The 21,204-nt window shown below is 46.1% G+C and overlaps 1 protein-coding gene across 2 annotated transcripts in view; it reads left to right on the top strand.

Moving 5' to 3' along the window:
• Window positions 1-21,204, top strand: part of jph1b (junctophilin 1b) — a 57,839-nt gene that overhangs the window by 19,001 nt on the left and 17,634 nt on the right. For both annotated transcript variants that reach the window (XM_088310529.1, XM_088310530.1), the window contains exon 3: window positions 5,339-5,457. In XM_088310529.1, coding sequence (XP_088166655.1) covers window positions 5,339-5,457 — 119 coding nt within the window. The remainder of the gene's footprint in view (window positions 1-5,338; window positions 5,458-21,204) is intronic.

Here is a 21,204-nt window from a genome sequence, read left to right as displayed (position 1 = left end):
ACTGAATGACTGATAATACACTGCAACTCATCCCTAAAAAGAATTTATTTATTTATTTATTTTTTTTTGCAATGCCCGTTAGGCCTGCACGATATGCGGTTTTAACATCGCGATTGCGATCGTAGGACGTGTGATGTTTGTATCTTTTTTTAATTTTTTTTTTTATAACACGGAAACTTTTGGTTTGTTTCATAGGATGGCCGAGTGGTCTAAGGCGCCGCGTTCAGGACCCAGTCTCCCCAGGAGGCCTGGGTTCGAATCTCGAATTTCCCCATTGTGGGACTAATAAAGGGAATATTATTATTATTATTATTATAAAGCAGCACGCTACACTATGCTCTTCATTGTAGACTCTAGCCCGCCTTACTCACCCCCATGTTTAGTCAACCCCCCCAATGATAAGGAGTCCAAACAGCATCAACAAATCATGAATGCAATAACTTTTCAAGTGAATGTGAAACTCAACGCCGTCACGAAAGAGGTTTAAAAAAAAAAAAAGATCCGCACGCTCAACAAAAGGTATAAAATGCCGTGGCACACATATTTCTATCAAGTGGAGATCCCAGAGCTGTATAATAAACCAAAGTCTTCCCAAACAGAGCTATTTGAGTCATCTGGTGAAAAAAATTTCTAGTTATAATATCGCAATGTACATCGCAGCCTCCCCAAAAATCGCAATGTAATTTTTTTCCAATATCGTGCAGCCCTAATGCCCGTTTCCTCACATAACGATATGTACTCATGATCACAATGTGTCTCCCCTGGCACACTAGGTTTGAAAAGAATGTAAAGAATTGAAGCACTGACACTCTTTGCCTTTGTACATCATTTAGAATAGTTTTGCAAAACCAGTAGATTTGCACAATAACTCCAAAAACTGCATTTTTTTAAACGCATTAGACAATTACATGAGGACTATGTAAGAGGGCCATCCTCACCCACGAAACCCATCCATCCATCCATTATCTGATCTGCTTATCCTTATGAAGGTCGCGGGCATTCTCGAGCCTAGCTCATCCATCTTCGGCAGTTGGCCGGGTACATTCTGGACTGGTTCCCAGCCTATTGCAGCGCAAAATCCAATTTCCAATTTTGTGTTTTTCTCCTTTGAATTCAAAGAAAAATCTGAAGACTTTGATAATACTCAAAACGCTGAAGTGGCCGTTTAAACTCGATCCTCAATAAATTTGAATAAAAGCAAATCAAATGTTCAAAAATGTATCATTATTCCCTTTGTGATGTAAATGTAACAACTGTCACTGAATATAACATGAATGAAAGGTACCACTTCCAAATAAAATTAAGCAACATCCTGCTGTCATGGTCTTGTAAATGTTATTGAAATCCATTTGAAAAATGTAGCTGTTAAAAAAGCCAGGTTCATTTTTTTCCATGTTGTCATGACTGTCATCGCACCCTCTGGTGATTAGCCAGTTAATGTAATTTAATTTTAGTTTGGCATGTCACCTTTTTCAGTCAAAAAAGTCAACATAACAGTTCTTTCCATCCAAAATGGATCCAAATTACAAGGTGTGCTTGCATTAGATTACATTACATGTAAGTGACTCAGTATAAAGAGTCTATTTTCGGGATTACAGTTTGTTTGTGGACATTTCAGTTGATGTTGCCCGTACTGTTTTGAACTTTGTGTATGGAATCGACCGCAGCAAATTGGTGTCATGTTGACGAGGCATTTCACTGCGTCTGCTCATGTTTTTTCATTGGCATTTGCTCAAGAAACCAGACACCAAATCCAAGCAAATTAAAGATTGCAGAGATTAAATGTTTGATTATTGCTCACCTGGACAATACTATGTTCCAACATACTGCAGCGGTTATCATTCCCATAAACTTTTTATACCCAATCATACCAGCAAATATTTTTTGACTGAAATTATCCGTTGCGAATATGTCATCCTGCTGAAGTGGCGATACCTGGTTCGCATTCAGATGCCTATGCATTTTCTTCTTCACTCGTCAGACGACTGATTTTATCTTTAAACTGGGAATCTGCTAAGCCTCTCACAGCCTGGGAAAAGAATTCATCCATCCACCCATTAGCTTAACTGCCTCACAGCCTGGGAAATGAATTCATCCATCTATCCATTAGCTTAACTGCTTCTCCTCACAAGGTTCATGGGGGGTGCTGGAGCCTATCCCAGGTGTCATCAGGCAGTAGGTGGGGTACACCCTGAACTGGTTTCCAGCCAATCGCGGGGCACACAAAGACAACCATTCGCGCTCACACTCACACCTAGGCGCAATTTAGAGTGCCCAATCAACCTGCCACGTATGTTTTTAGAACGTGGGAAGAAACCGGAATACCCAGAGAAAACCTACGCAGGCACGGGGAGAACATGCAAACAACACACAGGAAGGCCGGAGCCAGAATTGAACACACAACCTCCCCACTGTGAGGCCAACGTGCTAACCAGTCGTCCACCGTGCTGCCGAAATGAATTCATGTTAACAAAACGTGAAAAAAAAAAATCCAGTTTTACTTTGTACTATATATGCTATAAAACTGAGAAAAAAAAACAGAAAAAAACGTTTCGAACCCCACTTATAAACTCTCCTCACACACCACCACCACCACACACACGCACACACGCATATAGCCCCATCCTCCCCTGTTGGCGAAGTATTGCCGGTCCATTAGAATCATGGACTTGTATGCATGAACCGGTCCATAGCGAAAAATGGTTGAGGATCGTGCGCCTAGTGTCAAAATTGATTAATCGACAACTTAAACCATAATCAAATTACTCAATAGCTATTTTAGTACTGTAGTAATTGTTTAGAGCCATTAATTCACTTGAAGTTGAACAAATCCTCCCTGTATCCCCCTGTATATATATGTATATATATATATATATATATATATGTATATATATATATATATATATATATATATGTATATATATATATATATGTGTGTATATATACATATATAGATACAAATTAAGACAGAAATTTTGGGGACAATGTTGACTCAGAACTGAATTTTAACAAACACTTAAAAGCCAAAGACATAGCTCAAATTAAAAATTTTATGTCTTAACCAGACACAGAAAAGTATTCATGCTTTGGATTGCTGTGAAGGTGTATTGACAGTTCCTAAAAAAAAGTCAATCAGGCGGCTGAAGCTGATCCAAAATGCTGCAGCCAGAGTCCTTACAAACCCAAGGAAACTGGACCACATCACACCCATCTTCAAATCCCTACCCTGTCTTTCAGTGTGTCTGCTGGTCTATAAATATCTAAATTCTCTGAAAGATGCACTAATTCCCCACGTAGCATCTAGACCCCTCAGGTCTCCTGTGTGTTCCCAGAACCGTGTATATATATGTATCTATATATATATATATATATGTATGTATATATATGTATATATATATATATATATATATATGTATATATGTGTATATATGTGTATATATATATATATATGTGTATGTATATATATATATATGTATATATGTGTGAGGCGGACAGAGTGAGGCTCCAGAGGACAGTCAAAACAGCGCAAAGGATTATTGGCTGCCCTCTCCCCTCACTATCGGACATCTACACCGCCCGGTGCCTCAGAAGGGCTCTCAACATCGTCAAAGACAATACCCACCCAAACTCACACCTGTTCGACCTGATGCCCTCTGGCAGGCGCTACAGATGCATCAAATCGAGGACCAATAGACTGAGAAACAGTTTCTTTCCGAGAGCCATCTCCATTCTGAACTCTCACGCACACACGAGAACACCCTTACCTTGCAGAACAGCATTGTGATGTGTTTTTATATGCACTATTCAGTACTAAATTCCATTGCACTCTCTTATTTATTTATCTAATTTATATATTTGTCTGTATTATTGTTGTATTGCACTGGAGAGGGGAGCCCTCTAATCTCGTTGCACACTTGAGTACAATGACAATAAAGGGATTTCTAATGTATATATATGTGTATATATATATATATATATATGTGTATATATATGTGCATATATATATATATGTGTATATATATATATATATATATGTGTATATATATATATATATGTGTGTGTAGATATATATATATATGTATATATATTTATATATATATGTATATAAGTGTATATATGTATATAAGTATATATATGTATATGTATATATATATATATAAAATGACGGAGCTAAAATATATAAGAAAAATGATGATACTAAAAGACAAAGAAGCTAAAAATTAAAGACAATGATAGTAGATAAAATGACAGTCCTGAATTAAAAGACTAAGATAAATCATTTAAAAGCCAAACTAAAAAGGTGAGTCTTGATCTTCCTTTTAAAAATGTCAACAGTCTCTGCGGACCTGATGTCCCGGATCCGGCAGGCTATTCCATAGACGAGGACCAAAATGGCTGACTGCAGCCTCACCATGTGTTCCAGTCCTCACTCTAGGAATAATTAACAAGCCGGTGCCAGAGGACCTCAGGGTCCGCGAGGGTTGACACGAGAAAAGAAAGTCAGATAAATAAGATGGCCCAAGACCGTTAAGACTAAAAATGAATGGAAGCACCTTAAAATCAATCCTGAAACACACGGGGAGCCAATGCAGCGATTTTAAAACTGGTGTAATATGTGCCCGCCCTCTGGTCCTCGTCAGCACCCGTGCGGCTGAATTTTGAAGTAGTTGTAGACTGGAAATACTCTTTTTGGGAAGACCAGAGAGCAGGGCATTACAATAATCTCGGCGGCAGGAAATAAAAGCATGCATTAGCACCTCCGTGTTAGCCTGAGAGAGAAACGGGCGGACTCTGGCTATATTCTTAAGGTGATAAAAAACAATCTTCGTTACATTTTTAATATGAGGAATAAAACTGAGCTCAGAGTAAAAAATGACGCCCAGGTTCTTATAAGCAATTTTGTATATTCAAGAAAAAAGCAAAAGAATCAATGATTGACTTTATTATGTGAATCATTCCTTTTTGAATAACCTTCATGGTACACACAGCATCAGTAATAATAATAATAATAATAGATTTAATTTATAACACACTTTATATTTGGGGAATACATCTCAAAGTGCACAAAATATAAATTTAAAAATAAAATTTAAAAATTTGTTTCGTAAAAACATACTATTCGTCAGTCCTTATGTGGGGATGTAGAAAGTAGCTTGCTCTCTTTGACAATGCAATCTTAATGTTGAACATTTTGCAGTTTGGGGAATCTCCTGAAAAGTGATCATTTTGTAAGTATGAAGATTTGGCCCAACGACAGCAATTTTCAAAATTGAATCATAAATGACTGTGCCGTCCTCATGTCCTTTTTCTTGCCATTACTAACTATGGATTTCTGCAGGACATCTCACACTCGGGCCAAAGCAGAGGCAGCAGATCAGGCTGCACAGTCAGCTAGCCAAGACTCAGATATTGCAAGAGCTGTGGCCAGAGACCTCTCACCAAATTTCCATCAGCCAGGTAGCTATGGCACAAGAAATTAAGAGTTGATTTTGGTCTCTGAAAACGACGGCTCCCTGCCTTTTTTGTTTGTTTGTTTTTACGCTTTGCATAACATTACCGCAATTCTGTATTGGTTTGTGTTTTAGTGGGTTGTGTTTATGCACTTGAATCAAGCATAATAACTAAAGTCAATACATTTTGACATCATTTCATCAATGTTATGAAATACAATTATTAGAGCTCTTAATTTTTAGACACAGTTCATATTGTTGTGTTCTTCAACGGAACAAAGTAGACGAGGAACAACTGCAAACTTGTCGGCTTTATTTGTCTCTGCTTACACATCACATCTCAAGCAACACCGCATGCCCAATATATCCTATCCCGTAATCAAAGATCAGCTGCAGACTGGATGAATCTGTCCCATGCACAGCACTGTCGTTCACATACAATACAATACAAAACACCGCACATATAATTATCATGAATAAATATTCATTGCTGTCCATTATTTTTATTTATTTATTTATTTTACTTTGAAATGTATTTACATTTTTCTTAATATGGCGTCAACACGAGTGTATGCCTCATCGCGCTTTATTATTGTCTTTGTTCTTGTAATTTTTGCGAGCATGTCAGCCAAACATGACTAAGGGGTCAGCCATCTTGTTTCATGAGGGTTGTTATTTTACATCTGGAGCAGGGTGGGCACATGATCTGGCCAGTGTATTTAATGCTCTTGACTAAGTCCTCTTAAGAGAGACAAAAGAGTCTGATTAAGTCTTTCACAGGCCCCATTTCCTTGGAGCCTGTAGGGCAGGCATCACCAAATGGCCGACCGCGGGATGGTTCGGACCGGACCCATGACCAATCGATGATGTTTTTTTTTTCAGGGCGCATTCGCAAACGTTGGCGCTGCAATTGTCACTGATTTGAGCCAATCAAATCTTTTGTTTACGAGCCACTGCCAATTGTGCAACAGACCGAAAGAGAGTGCTGCTGACAGTATGCCTTGCTAAAAGGTTAGCAAGGTCGATGCGTGTTGTTCAATGAATGGACGGAGAAATTTAGTTTCGTTCTGGCTGCAGCCGATTCTAAACCAGTGTGCATTATATGCTCCGAAACCGTCGCAACATTTCGAAGCGCCACTACGAAACAAAGCACCTCCCTTTTTTGCAAAGTTATCCGCGGAAGTTCGAGGTGAGCGCACGCAAAAACATCGATTTTCGACTGCAGTATAACAGATGTTTACATTTTCGTTTACAGCCCAGCGGCATGCAAATGAATGTTCACTAAAAGTATCATGGATTTTGGGGAAACATAAAAAAAACATTCAGTGATGGGGAAGTTGCGAAGGAGTGCTTAAATGCTGTTGCACAAACATTATTTAAAGGAAAACACAAAGCCCAGATGTGTGAAATAATCTACCAAATCCCAATGGCCCTGACTCCTTTCCAACCCAGATTTAAGTTACTGGCAGGGCAGTCACAAACTTATTTTTCTCATTAAGAGAAGTTTAAAAAAATATTCAAAAGAAAAGGTGGTGTGCTGAAGGTTTGCATGTTTATAGAATCATCCCTTTGAGTTCTGATTAATAAGGGGATATTTTCTGAATGAATGATATTTTATTACGGTTTTATGATATACACAGTCATATGGTTAATAATTGTGCATTGTTTGACATTCTGCTGTATTGTTAATACTGTTTGCCTTTGATATTGGTGTGGCGCATATAATGGACAATGTGTTTATTTTGTCGGACGCGGGATATCTCGCGCGATCCCGATTGATGACGTGAGCGAGTATGCACTTGAATGAAAGGAGATTGTGCACTTGACCAGAAGAGAAGGGAGTGTGCGAGTCGCGGAAAGGAGTCAGTTGGAAGAATACTGTTCTCATCGCCAAGAAGGATCACTAATTCGAACGCCAGCAAAGTGGATCGGCGACGTCAACCCACGTCGTCCATTGAATGAAGTGTTGCCTCGGAAAGGGAGGTTTCGGCGCGGTGGATTGTGCTGCCTTGTGTGTGGCGTCTCTGTCGGAGATCGAGCTAGCGAGCATCCAGGCTAGTTAGCTTCAGTGGGCTAAGTACGGCCATTCTCCCTCGCGGCAGAGCCCCGTTGTCCTCGGACAGTTCACCCAGCCTTTCCCTCGCCAGTGAGGATCGACCTTCGCCCCCCCCCCCCCCCCCCTCTCGGATTGAGGATCGACCTTCGCCCCCCCCCCCCTCTCGGATGAAGATAATTCTCCGTTCCCACCGGCGCTTCCTAGGCCCCCCCCAACCCCTCGACAATTGTGCACTTGGATCCACCTGCTTCGCCGCGCATAGCTCGGGATACATCACGAAGGAGGATTTCCCCGATGTCAGCCTCCATTCACGAGCTCCACCAACCCGGGCATCAAATTGGTACCATTTAATGTTATACAAGGACATTGAGTTCGATTGCATCGATATAAGGGAGAATTAGATATTGTAATTTGGCAGAATAATTATTTCTAAGAATATTAAATTTGTATTCTTGCTAATTGAATATTCATGGTGTTATTGTGCCTAAGTGATTGTCATTATTGCATATTAATTTCCTTCAATTATTATAGTGATAAGCGAAGAGTAAAATTATTTGATTGTTAATTTGGTAAATAGGTCATCCCCTCAGTCCTCTATAGGCTCCGGCACATTTTGGTCCTTCGAGCCGGATGTGAACTAGGTAGGATGTCCAAAGAGTTAGAGAGTCACACTCTTAGCCCCCCAACCCCTTCCCCTGAAGTACCAACACGCTCTTCCCGAGAGCGCAGATTACCAACCAAGCTAGCGGACTATCACCTGGGCACGCCAGACGAGAATGATAGCCCCAGCAGCGTACAGAGCAACACACACAGACTAAGGGTACAACTGTAGCACCAGGGCTTGAGCCGTTTACACAACCTAGTCCACCTCCCCTCCCCCATTGCCAAGCGAAGAAGAGGATGCACCAGGAGATGCCTGCTCGCCGACCGACGAGGAGATGATTCCTCCTGATATTGTGGTTCCACCAGATGGGCCCAACCCCCTAAGCTTACAACCAGGAGTTCTTCACTGACTCCAATTCCCAAGGCAAACCTAGGAAATCTCATTCATCCCACAGCCGACAGGGCAGCGTCCGTAGCATCCGAACAGGTAGTTATCGTAGTCACAGATCAGAACGATCAAGCATTGCAAGTGCACGCTCAGAGAAGCTAATCCAGCAGATGATTGACACCCAGGAGCATCTGCGCCAGGATGGTCTCGCCAGAGAGGAGCGTCTGCGACAAGAAGCTCGCACCGACAAGGAGCACCTGCGACAAGAAGCCCGCGCCGACAAGGAGCGCTTAGAGAGACAAGCACAGATCACGGCGGAGGCACTACAAAGGGCGACTGCCCAGAACCTGGAACTCGCCAAGCTCGCGTTTGTCCGCCGATCAGAGCCCAAGCCCCCCGAACAGATATTAAGAACGCGCCCTAGGCCAGGCTCCCCGCATGACAGTGAGAAGAATAGGGAAGGGTTATGTACCACATGCCAAACCCCCCAGCGCGCCCCTGAGAAGGAGCAACAGGAGCTCAACCAACGCCTAGGCTCCTTGCTGGATTGTCCAGTGCAATACACTCCTCCGCTTTCTCCCTCCACACCCTCGCAAGCAACCCGTCACAGTGCCCGGCAATACGACCCGCTCCCTCTTCATCCGCCCGGCTCAATCGTCCCTTTCTTCACCTTAGACGACAGGGAGAACTACAGCGAGATGCGTCTGAGCCTAGAGTACCTGTAAGGAGAACCACAGGCATATCACAGTGAGCAGCAGAAGTGGCTAACGCTCCATCTACACTGCAAACTACCAATAGCTAAGAGATTGTGTTTCTCCCACGCCAAGTCCCTCACCCCCTACACCGACAGCATTCGTGAACTGGACCGTCGCTGGGGATGTCCATGGGACCACATCCTTGATGAGGTTGAGGTACTTGGAGAGTTAGCTGACATCAGAAGTGATGCAGCCCTGGATGACAATGCCCTCCGCATCCGTTCCCTTGTTACAATGCTGAAGCTACAAGGATCGACTGGAGCCAGGGAACTGAACACAGGCTCCACTGTTGAGCGCTTCATAAGGAAGCTCCCCCGACACAGAGAGGAGCGATTCAGACGGCGCCATGACCAGCTATATCCTGATCAGCCAGCAGCCAGCCTAGAGGAGCTGTCTGACTTTCTCCGAGGCGAGGTGAAGCACATCCGTCTCCCTAAGAAAGATGAGCAGAGGAACAGCAGGAACGAACGGTCTGCTCGAGCCTTCAAGAAGAGGGAAGGATCCGCCCGAGTGTTGACGACCATCCCAGAGGCTGAGACCAAAGAGAAGGACGTGCCCCAAAGGAAACCGGGTGGCTACCTGCAGGGCGATAAGAGACCTCCACCGCCTTGCCCGTGTTGTTCGGAGTCGCACTGGCTTGACCGCTGTCCTGAGTTCAAGAAGAAGAACACTGATGATAGGAAACAGTGGATCAAAGACAACAAGCGGTGTTGGAGATGCACACGTGAACACATGGCCAAGCAGTGCACACTGAAGAAGCCTTGCCGCATAAAGGAGTGTGGCAGGACACACCTCACAGTCCTTCACGACATCAACACAAGAGAAGCTAAGCCAGAGACTGAGGAGTCCCCCCAAGACCCATCCATTGAGACTGAGGAGGGTCGCACCTACTACGTAGGCCCAGCGCGTGGCCACAACCCAGAGTGTTACTCAAGATGGTGCCTGTTGTCCTACGCCATGACAGTAGAGAGATGTCAACCTATGCAATCATCGACGATGGTGCAGAGCACACCCTTCTCCTTAAGGAAGCAGCCATCGCTCTGGGACTTAAGGGTCTTCCTTATCAGATGAAGATCCTTACCGTAAGTCCTAAGCCAACCCAAGTCGCGGGTGAGAAAGTTTCCCTGGAAATCATGGCGAGGGGACGACTAGGAGAGGCGCACCCCTTGCGCAATGTGTTCACGGCCGCCGGATTGAGTCTTTCGAAATACGGATATCTTATGAAGGCACTCAAAGCGAGGTATCCCCATCTGTCGGAGTTGTGTCTTGATCACGAAGAGGAAGTAGCACCAACTATCCTACTTGGGTCTGATTACGCGAAACTGACCCTCCCAAGGCGCATTCTCCCAGGCCCGAATGGCTGTCCCTTTGCCCTGGACACCCCACTTGGCTGGACTCTTCAAGGCCCCATCCACCTCAAGAGCCACGAGACCAGCCACACCCGGACTCACTTCCTCGGAGTTGAACACAACGACGGTGTCCTTCTGGAGAACGTTCGTAAGTTATGGCAACTGGATATTACTCCGTTTAAGAATGTGAAGCTGCACATGCTCTCCAAAGAAGATGAGATGGCCATAGCACTTCTGAATGAGAAGACCTGTCGTGTAGAGATGCGTGGCGCCCTTCGCTATGCCACACCGCTACTGCGGAAGGAACCTATGCCAACCTTCCGCGTCTCACGTGAAGTGGCCATGCCCTGCTTGCGAAGCACAGAGAAGAGGCTGAGTAAGGACCAGAATCAGCAGCTGCTTACGCCGAAGAAATGAGGAAGCTAATTGAGTCCGGATTGGTCAAGAAATTGGAACCTGCGGAGGAGGAAGCTACTGCTGAGTCTTGGTACCTCCCACATCATAACGTGAAACACAATGGCAAGAATCGAGTTGTATTCAACTGTAGCTTCCAGGTTCGCGAACAAAACCTAAACAAGCACCTTCTCCCTGGTCCGACGCTGACTCCTTCCCTGCTCGGAGTCATGATGCGCTTTCGCCGGAAGCAGACGGCGATCAGCGGTGACATTAGACGCATGTTCCACCAGGTCCTGTTGCTGGATGAGGATAAGCCACTCATGAGGTTTGTGTGGCGAGAGAACCCCAGCGAGACTCCCTCGACCTACCAGTGGGAAGTGCTTCCATTCGGGACCACCTGCAGCCCGTGCTGCGCCACATATGCTCTGCAGGCCCATGTGAAGGAGGGAGCCGTACCTGAAGGAGTAGCTGATGTAGTCCTGAACAGTTTTTACGTGGATAACTGCACTGAGACCCCAGAAGAGGCACGTCGCCTGATTTCCGATCTGCGTGCCCACCTGGCCACCGCTGGCTTCGATGTTTGCCAGTGGGCAAGCAATGACCCTGAAGTCTTGAGAGACCTCCCCGCCGAAGCAAAGTCTAACAGCAGCGAGACTTGAGTCACTCAGTCAAGTGACGATGTACATGAGATGACATTGGGCCTTCTGTGGAACTTCAAATCAGATAGATTGTGCTATCGTTGTAAGGAGATTGAGCCCCACCGTTATGTCACAATGCGTGCAATCTACCGAACCATGGCCAGCCAATACGACCACCTCGGCTACATCAATCCATTCACCACCCGAGCAAAGATGCTAGTGAGGGAGCTGTGGACTGAGAAGAGGGGCTGGGATGACCCCCTCCCGGAGTCACTCTGAGCCAGGTGGTCCGAGTGGGAAGAGGAGCTCCCTGCTCTCCGAGAAATCAACTTCCCCAGGCGCTACTTTACCCCCGGTGTGTGTTGGAAGGATAGCCAAGTCTCCCTGCACATCTTCTGCGATGCCTCTGAGATAGCCTATGGGGCAGTAGCGTACCTACGTGCGGTCGAGCCCAACGGCACAATCCATGTGTCATTCGTCCTCGCTCGGAGCCGAGTCGCGCCAAAGAAGCTACAATCAATTCTCCGTCTGGAACTATGCGCCGCGGTCAGTGGAGCACAGATCGGATGCCTGTTGCAGGAGGAGCTACACCTCAAGGAACACGAGGTGTCAATGTGGTCGGACTCAACCACAGTCATTCAGTGGATCCAGTCGACCTCATGCAAGTACAAGATCTTTGTGGGAACACGGGTCACCAAAATTCAGGACCTAGTTGGATCTACCTGCTGGCGGTACGTGGCGACAGATGTCAACCCAGCTGACGTTATCACCAGGGGTACGACTCTATCACAACTTGCTCTCCCCAATCTCTTCCAACAAGGACCCCGAGTATCTCACCAAGCCTGAGTCGGAGTGGTCCGCCATCCCGACCTAAAGCCCACAGAAGTGGATGTGGAACTTAGGAAATCTATAGTTTGTCATCTCACGGGCCTCCGAGAACCAGCAGTTCCTGGCAGGCCAGACATTGATGACTGCAGAACAATCGAGGAGCTCCAAGAGCGGACCTTCCGCGATCAGAGTCCAAACAAAGACGACAAGACCCCCCTTACAGCGGATGACTATGCCGCCGCTGAGGTCATTGTGCTGCAGAAGGTGCAGCGAGAGGTCTTCCCCCAAGAAATGGCATGTTTGGAACGGAAGGTGGAGTTACCTCACGACAGCCGATTGAGACAGTTAGCCCCTGAGATGGATGAGAAAGGTCTCCTACGAGTTGGAGGTCGCTTACGCAGGGCCCAGGGTCTAACCGAGGATACTAAGCACCCCATCTTGCTGCCACAGAAGCACCCCGTAACTGACCTGGTGATCCGTCAACATGACACACGATTACATCACCCTGGATCGGAGAGACTGTTTGCTGAATTGAGAAGGCGGTATTGGATCCTCCGTGGCCGGGAGGCGGTACGTCGTTACCAGGGCAGGTGCACAGATTGCCGCAAGTTAAGAGCTAGGCCAGTTGTACCTATGATGTCTGACCTCCCTGCGGATCGTCTCCAGATCAACAAAGCACCCTTCCATCACACAGGGGTGGATTGCTTCGGGCCCTTCTCTGTCCGGGCTGAAGTCGGACGAGCGACAACCAAACGATGGGGCATCGTCTTCAAATGCCTCACCTCAAATGCAATCCATCTGGAAGTGTTGGCGGACCTCTCATCCGCCAGTTTTCTGATGTCCTTCCGCCGTTTCACCGGCAGGAGAGGGCGTCCCCGCATCCTCCTGTCTGACAACGGGACCAACTTCCATGGTGGGGAAGTTGAGCTGAAGAGGAATTATAAAGACATGACAGAGGAGCTGAAGAAACAACTCGCCCCCTCCAAGTCGATTTTCGGTACAACCCTCCGAACGCCCCCCATTTCGGTGGAGTCTGGGAAAGGGAGGTCAAGTCAGTGAAAGCGGCTCTCAACTTCGCACTTGGAGGACAGGTTCCCAAAGCTGAAGTTTTCGCTACAGCATTGGTCGAAGTTGAAGCGATCCTGAACTCTAAACCGTTGGGGTACACGAGTAGTGACCTGGCTGACCTGGATCCCATCACACCAAACTCCCTCCTCATGGGGCGGCCAAACACAGCTCTTCCCCTGGCCACCTATGGATCAACAGATGACATCAGTGATTGTACATGGAGGTACAGTCAGGCCATAGCTGACCAGTTCTGGAAGAGGTACACCTCCGAGTATCTTCCCAATATGCAATGCCGTCGCAAGTGGCAAAGAGAACGCAGTAACTTGGAGATTGGCACTCCCGTCATGATAGTGGATCCAGCGCTACCCAGAGCGTTTGGCTCCTGGGCAGAGTGAAGACAGTCATCAAGGGAAGGGATGGAAGAGTCCGCTCAGCTATGATAGACACCGGCCATAGAACCTACCACCGACCAGTGGCCCGCCTAATCAAGCTTCCCCCACACTCTGACCCTGCTCCCACTTGATAGCAAACCTTCATTTAAAACTGATTTCCTTCCCGTAAATCAGGGGGCGGCTGTGCTGAAGGTTTGCATGTTTATAGAATCATCCCTTTGAGTTCTGATTAATAAGGGGATATTTTCTGAATGAATGTTATTTTGTTACGGTTTTATGATATACACAGTCATATGGTTAATAATTGTGCATTGTTTTACATTCTGCTGTATTGTTAATACTGTTTGCCTTTGATATTGGTGTGGCGCATATAATGGACAATGTGTTTATTTTGTCGGACGCGGGATATCTCGCGCGATCCCGATTGATGACGTGAGCGAGTGTGCACTTGAATGAAAGGAGATTGTGCACTTGACCAGAAGAGAAGGGAGTGTGCGAGTCGCGGAAAGGAGTCAGTTGGAAGAATACTGTTCTCATCGCCAAGAAGGATCACTAATTCGAACGCCAGCAAAGTGGATCGGCGACGTCAACCCACGTCGTCCATTGAATGAAGTGTCGCCTCGGAAAGGGAGGTTTCGGCGCGGTGGATTGTGCTGCCTTGTGTGTGGCGTCTCTGTTGGAGATCGAGCTAGCGAGCATCCAGGCTAGTTAGCTTCAGTGGGCTAAGTACGGCCATTCTCCCTCGCGGCAGAGCCCCGTTGTCCTCGGACAGTTCACCCAGCCTTTCCCTCGCCAGTGAGGATCGACCTTCGTCCCCCCCCCCCCTCTCGGATTGAGGATCGACCTTCGCCCCCCTCCTCCGGCACAGGTGGTGTCAAAGCTCATTTTGAATTTTGAATTACCGTATTTTTACGGCCAAAAGATGCGCCGTATCAAAGGGTGCAGTACCAGTTGAGGGTGCTATTTCTGTATTTGATACATAGATAGAACGCACCGTATCATTGGGCGCAAACAGAACCGAGCAACCGAGCAGTCGCGCTGGCTGCTCAGTCGCGCTAGCGTGTTTTTAAAATGGCAGCAGGAGTTCGGTGGTACTTTATTTTAGCTTTTAACAACGTGCTGAAGTTGTCCTCATCCAAAAATGCACCAAGTCCTTGTCTTCTGTATCCAAGATAAACAGCTGGACACGTTCTCCACCAAACACAAGAGTCATTATCAGTCTGCCTCGCCGTCTCGTTGCCGCGCAGCCCCTCAGATGGGATGCCGACACAATGCCGGTGTGAGCAAGTCACTAATCAACACACGATGTGCGGTCACGGTGTTACATCAAAACTAAAACTATCACCCCAAATCAACTGAATAGCATAAGAGTGTAGGCCCAGCAAAATTCCGCCTCCCAGCCTACCATACAATACCTTAGTTAACATGCATGCACACTAAAACAGAAGATAGCATGGCTAGCGTGGCTAGCTGTTTTTAAAAAGGCAACAGGAGAAAAACTGAGTTTGGTTGTATTTTATTGAACTATTTAACAATGTACTCACATTATTATTAATCAGTTATCATCCACAAATCCATCAAAATCGTCTTCTGTATCAGAAATAAACAGCTGGGCAAGTTCTCTCACAAACACGCCAGGTTCCCTCTCGTCATTGTCAGAGTCTCCGTGTCGCTGCTGCTTGCGGCTCCTCATGATGCCGGCTAGAGCTGGCAGACATGTTTCCCCATATAGGGGCATTGGGGGCTGCTTTGCACTGGGGGCGTGCCTTTGCGTTGTCATTCACGCCCATCTCTCGTCCGTCTGCTGTCGTTAGCCACGCCCGCCTTCTCTCTATATAAGCAGTGTGCAGGCAGTTAATGTTCGCAGTCAGCCCAGCGGTGCACTTGGTCCACATAATGGGCGCTCCGCCTCAGAAGGCGCCCTGGCTTTTTTGGACGTGTTTCAGGACTTTAAAGTGCGCCTTATGGCTGCGAAAATATGGTAGTTTTTCATGAGGACAGCCATTTTTATTGATTGTGTACTGAACATGTTGACCTGTTTTACTTGGATAATTAGGCTTTCCGTTTTTTTTAGGCTGATAACACTTTGATTTAAGAAAAAAAAAGGCAAAAGATGTTAACTCAATGCTAGCACTTGCTATATTTCCGCAGGAGATATTTTACTATTTTTTCTGGAAGTGGCACCCTTAAGTTCCTGGAGCCACATTTTCTTGAATGTGAAATAAACGCCTTATATTTGTTTGACTGGCAAAGGTGTTTAACGGGAACATTGCTAAATATTTCGTATATAAGTGCGCTCTGTTGAAAATGACTAAATATTGAAACTATATAAAAATGTGAACATAGGCCAGACATTAAGGGAAGTCGGACTTTGGTTCGGACCTTTTAATTGGAAGAAATTTTCGTCGTGGACCTCTGTGACTTTTAATTGAATACCTCTGCTGTAGGGTGTAGCTTTGATTTTGGAACATCCATAGAGGCTGCACAACTGGGCAACCAGGGCTGACTCAAAGGTTGCGTCTTGATCTGACAGAATGCGTTCTGTGCACCCCCATGGCTGGATGAGATGGCGCCGAAGAGCACACATCGTGGTGGCTGCTCTTTAGTCTTTGTAGGGATTGCCCATTCACACTTTTAGAACAGATCAGTGATAACCAACAAATACTAATAATGCATCACCATGATGACCCAAAGACAGATAATACATACAAATAGCCTCTAAGGGATGTAATATAAAAATAGGCACCATGACTTCCCTTACTTCTTGGCGTGTTTTCTGCTAAATGCAGCCTACACAATTAGATGGCCATTCCTGTAGATTGGCACCCATCCCTGGCCAGGAGAAGGTTCTCCTCAGTAAGCCTTCCATCTTAGCCACACCCATGAGGCCAGATGTTCTGTGGTACTTCTGACACACCTCACAGGTCCGGTTTGTGGGTACCAGAGTTTGGGTGAGACTCCAACCAGGGTGCTGCTCTTGGGCTTTCCGCTTTAAAACGACCTCCTGGATATGTAGTTGACGACATTCTCTCAAAAAGCATCTCACCATGGGCAGGCTTGCCTTCCAATGCTCTGCTCCTGGGAGGGGCCCTACTGCTACCCACTGCTTCGCTTTTTCGAGGGTTAGATACCTATCCTGCCACTTATTCCAATCATTTCCAGTTTCTGAGGCAGCCTCCAACTCCACTGTCGCTGTTTCTCTATTCACCTGTGCCTGCTGAATGTGGCCAGTCTCCTGTGGCAATCTCGACAAGGCATCAACATTACGTTTGGAAATACCAGGGTGATACTTGAGTTCAAAATCAAAATTGGCCAACTGGGCCGCCCAACGCAGTTTTGTCGCACCCAAATGGACAAAGGGACTGTTGTCTGTAAAACCAGTAATTTGTTGCCCCACAAATAGTGAACTTTTCAGTGACAGCCCACTAAAGAGCTAACAATTACAGTTTAAAAGAACTATGGTTTTGGTCATTCATCTCGTTCGGGCTTAAACCTCTGCTGGCATAAGCAATTACGCTTTCTCGCCCCTCCTTCACCTGTGCTAGCACTGCTCCCAAAGCCCCCTGGCTAGTGTATAGATGCAATGGCTCTGAAAAATCTGTAAAGGCTAGAAAAGGAGCACTCACCAAAGCAGTCTTCAGGGTGTCGAATGCTACCTGGCAGTTGGGAGTCCAGTCAATGGCTCGCTTTCATTTTTGCATGCTGGCTGTACCTACTAGGAGAGCATGAACGGGTGCTGCCATCTCAGAAAAAAAAAAAAGTTAAAAACATCCGGTAGTACCCCGCAAACCCAACAACCCTAACTGTTGATACATCATCCTTGAAGTTGACATGGCCGAAGTAAGTGACTTACCTTTGGAACAGGTGGCATTTATGGGGCTGGAACTTCCGGTCATGAGCAGCTAACTACACAAAGACCAGATCAGGATGTAGGATAAGGGTCTCAAAATCCAGAGAATACACAATAACATCATCCAGGTATCAGAAGACACTAGATCGCCTGAAGCGCTGAAAGGTCACTGGCACATTGCAGAGAACAAAAGGCATTCTATGAAACTCATAGAAACCAAATAGGGGTGGTGAATGCTGTTTTTTTTTCACAATCCTTTGGATCCACCTCTACCTGCCAATTGCCACTGGCAAGGATGAGGGTCGAGTACCACGAGGTTTATTTTAAACTGGTGAGTGATTCTTGAATCCTGGGTAAAGGGTATGCATCTTTGTAAGCGAGGACATTAAACTTCGTATAAGCCACGCAGAAGCCCCATGAGCCATTGTTCTTCATTAGGACTATCAGCACCGCCCAACGGCGAGAGCTTCATTAATGACATCCTTGTCCAGCATATTTTCGAGGAGCCCCCTGAACCAGGCAGAATTGGCCTATGGCGCTCCCTGCTAGGTGGTGCAGAGCCAGTAGAAATTGAGTGAAGAAAAGAACTAACTGTCTAAAATCATCCGCTCCTGCTTCAAAACCATCTTCCATCGCGATACATCTTTCGTTGTTTCACTGTGGACAATCCCCCCCCCCTTGTCTTCCAGGTTGATGTGATTTGCCTGGACATCCTCCTCTACCTCATTGGGGTCTGACGCCTTCAACACTAGATCCTTTTCCCCAGTGATTTCGGTTCGGGTCAACCTGTGTCACGTTTGCAAGAGGGCGCAGTTGGGGTATAAAAGGGGAAAGGATTTAGTTTACATACCCGTATGGGAAGGCATCCTCTTACCCCCTGGGTGACAGTCCGTGTCACTTGCCATCCATCATCCCCTTCTGGTCCCTCACCCAAGGCACAGAAATGAATCCATGAAGATTGTTCCAGAGCACCATTTCGCTGTTTTTGGGTGTACATAGACTGGATCTTGGCGGGTCAGCTGAGCCACTCTAACCTGCTCATCTGGTGCTTCAATCAGATACACTGTCCTACAGAGCGCAAAAGCACATTCCCACTCTCCTTTGGCCTCGGCGGACATGGTGGCACCAAACACAGTCATGCCACAGTGAGCCCCCTGGGACAGTTCTTTCCAGCAGTGTGAAATAACAATTATCCTCAAAATACCGCTTTCAAAATTCAGACACTCATCCTTGAATGTGATGACCCCTTTACCTGGAATGGTTACTCCTTCCACCAAAATATCCAAGATGTGTAGGCAGCCTTCAAGGAAAGTCTATGAAGATCTTGTGGGCTCTGCTTCTGCACCCCACTCAGACATTTCTGGGAGAAAGATTTACTAAAAAGTGTCACTTGTGAGCCTGTGTCAAAAAAGCAGGGCAACCTCCAACCAATAATTCAACCCCTGGACCATAATAATAATAATAATAATAATATTGCCTTTATTAGTCCCACAATGGGGAAATTCGAGATTCGAACCCAGGCCTCCTGGGGAGACTGGGTCCTGAACGCAGCGCCTTAGACCACTAGGCCATCCTGGCACCATACTCCCACTATGGATGGTTTATTAGTTTGGTTTCTTTGCTCTTGCTACCCAACCTCTCAGTGGCTGGGGCTATTAGTTTAACAACCTTCCCTCACATGGTTAATGCCTCTGAACACTACAAATGGGTTGGTCCTGTGGGTCCCACTCAAACCTCTGTCTGGGGGCTGGGGCATTACAACCATCATGAACTCGTCCTACAGGAGATGGACATCTGTGCACCACAGGAGCATTTCGTGGGGCCAACTGGCGTTATATCTCTTCTTGAAAATTCTCTTCTTGAAAATTCTCCTTCCCTCACATGGTTAATGCCTCTGAACACTACAAATGGGTTGGTCCTGTGGGTCCCACTCAAACCTCTGTCTGGGGGCTGGGGCATTACAACCATCATGAACTCGTCCTACAGGAGATGGACATCTGTGCACCACAGGAGCATTTCGTGGGGCCAACTGGCGTTATATCTCTTCTTGAAAATTCTCCTTAAGGACAGACAATTGCCAGCCTACAGGAATATGCGATCCTCTGTCTTAACCCGGTACTCTGCATCAGCCAAGAGAACAGGAGAAACTCACATCACACGGCGGTCCAATAGAGTAAAGGGGGAGAGGATCATGAGCTGCCCGTGCTAAAGAGGTATCACTTCCCTTAAATTCTCTGTTTGAGAGCGTTAAACAGCATCTAGACTGGACCACCTCTCTCAGACTGTAGAGTAGAAACTCTCACCCATCAACTGGCTCCCTCTGCCCCTTCAGACTGCTAAATCCACCTGATAAGCCATCCGACACAGTTAGCAAGTGTGCATTGATTAGCAACATACCTGTGTCAATTAATCTTTGGCTCTGTGTTAATGGGTAAGCAGTTCAAGACTATTGACAGTTCAAGTCCATTGACAATACTCCAGGCACAGCACACATTATACACAGCACAACTTCAAAATAAAACCATGCACCATAAACCACCAATTTCACAAAACAAGTTTATCAATTACTGTAATACCACAATTACCGAGTCAAAGTGACACCCCTAACCCCTTTATCCCTGTCACCTTCATGTGCATTACATGTGCACCAAAAAAGGCCTACCGTTCGTTCAGTAATAACGAGCCATGGTTCGCTGCCAAACTCAGACAACTTAGAAAAGCCAAAGAGGCCGCCTTTAGAAGCGCAGACGGGGCATTGAACAAAGTGGTGTGAAACCAGCTGACAAAAGAAATTAACATTGCATAGCAAAGCAATGTAGCATGTCCTGAAATAAGCCACAAATTGCAGGAAACCCAAGCAGTGAAAAACAAGGGACTGGCTCACTACCTAATTTGAAAAGGATGCCTCCACTACCCACGTCTGCCTACCCCCACCAGAAACAGTCACACCCCATACTCCCCCCTTCTGCCCTGATGATCCGCAAACAGGATGCGAGACGGCTCTTCAAGCAGCAAAAGCTAAAAAATGCTGCAGGGCATTACTACAAAGTGGAGGTGGCAGTGATTGGAGACATCAGCATGGACTCAAAACTGAATTCCATCGATTACTTGAGTCATAGGAAATATGTGGACAGATGCAATTTTAATCATTTAATTTGAACAAACTGGATGCGGCTGGACAGGAATGAGCTGAACCATTGGAACGGCGTGTGCGGCGGTGGGTGTGTGTGTGTATGTGTGTAAAGCCAATGTTATGGAATCTGTTCAGCTGCCTGAGGTTGGGTGCTGTTTTGAATACTATAGGAACAATACTAGTGAAGATTAAAGAAGAGTGGATGACGTTAGTAATAATGTGGAACAGGGACACGAGGCAAGCTTTAACCAGAATAGTTGTGAGGTAGTGGAGTTGGCAAGTGGAGCACTTAGAGTCG

Source organism: Idiotropiscis lumnitzeri, chromosome 12 (genome assembly GCF_059441095.1).
Source record: "Idiotropiscis lumnitzeri isolate Australia: NSW breed Sydney's pygmy pipehorse chromosome 12, RoL_Ilum_1.0, whole genome shotgun sequence".
NCBI lineage: Eukaryota > Metazoa > Chordata > Actinopteri > Syngnathiformes > Syngnathidae > Idiotropiscis > Idiotropiscis lumnitzeri.
This window is presented reverse-complemented; position numbering and strand designations above follow the sequence as displayed.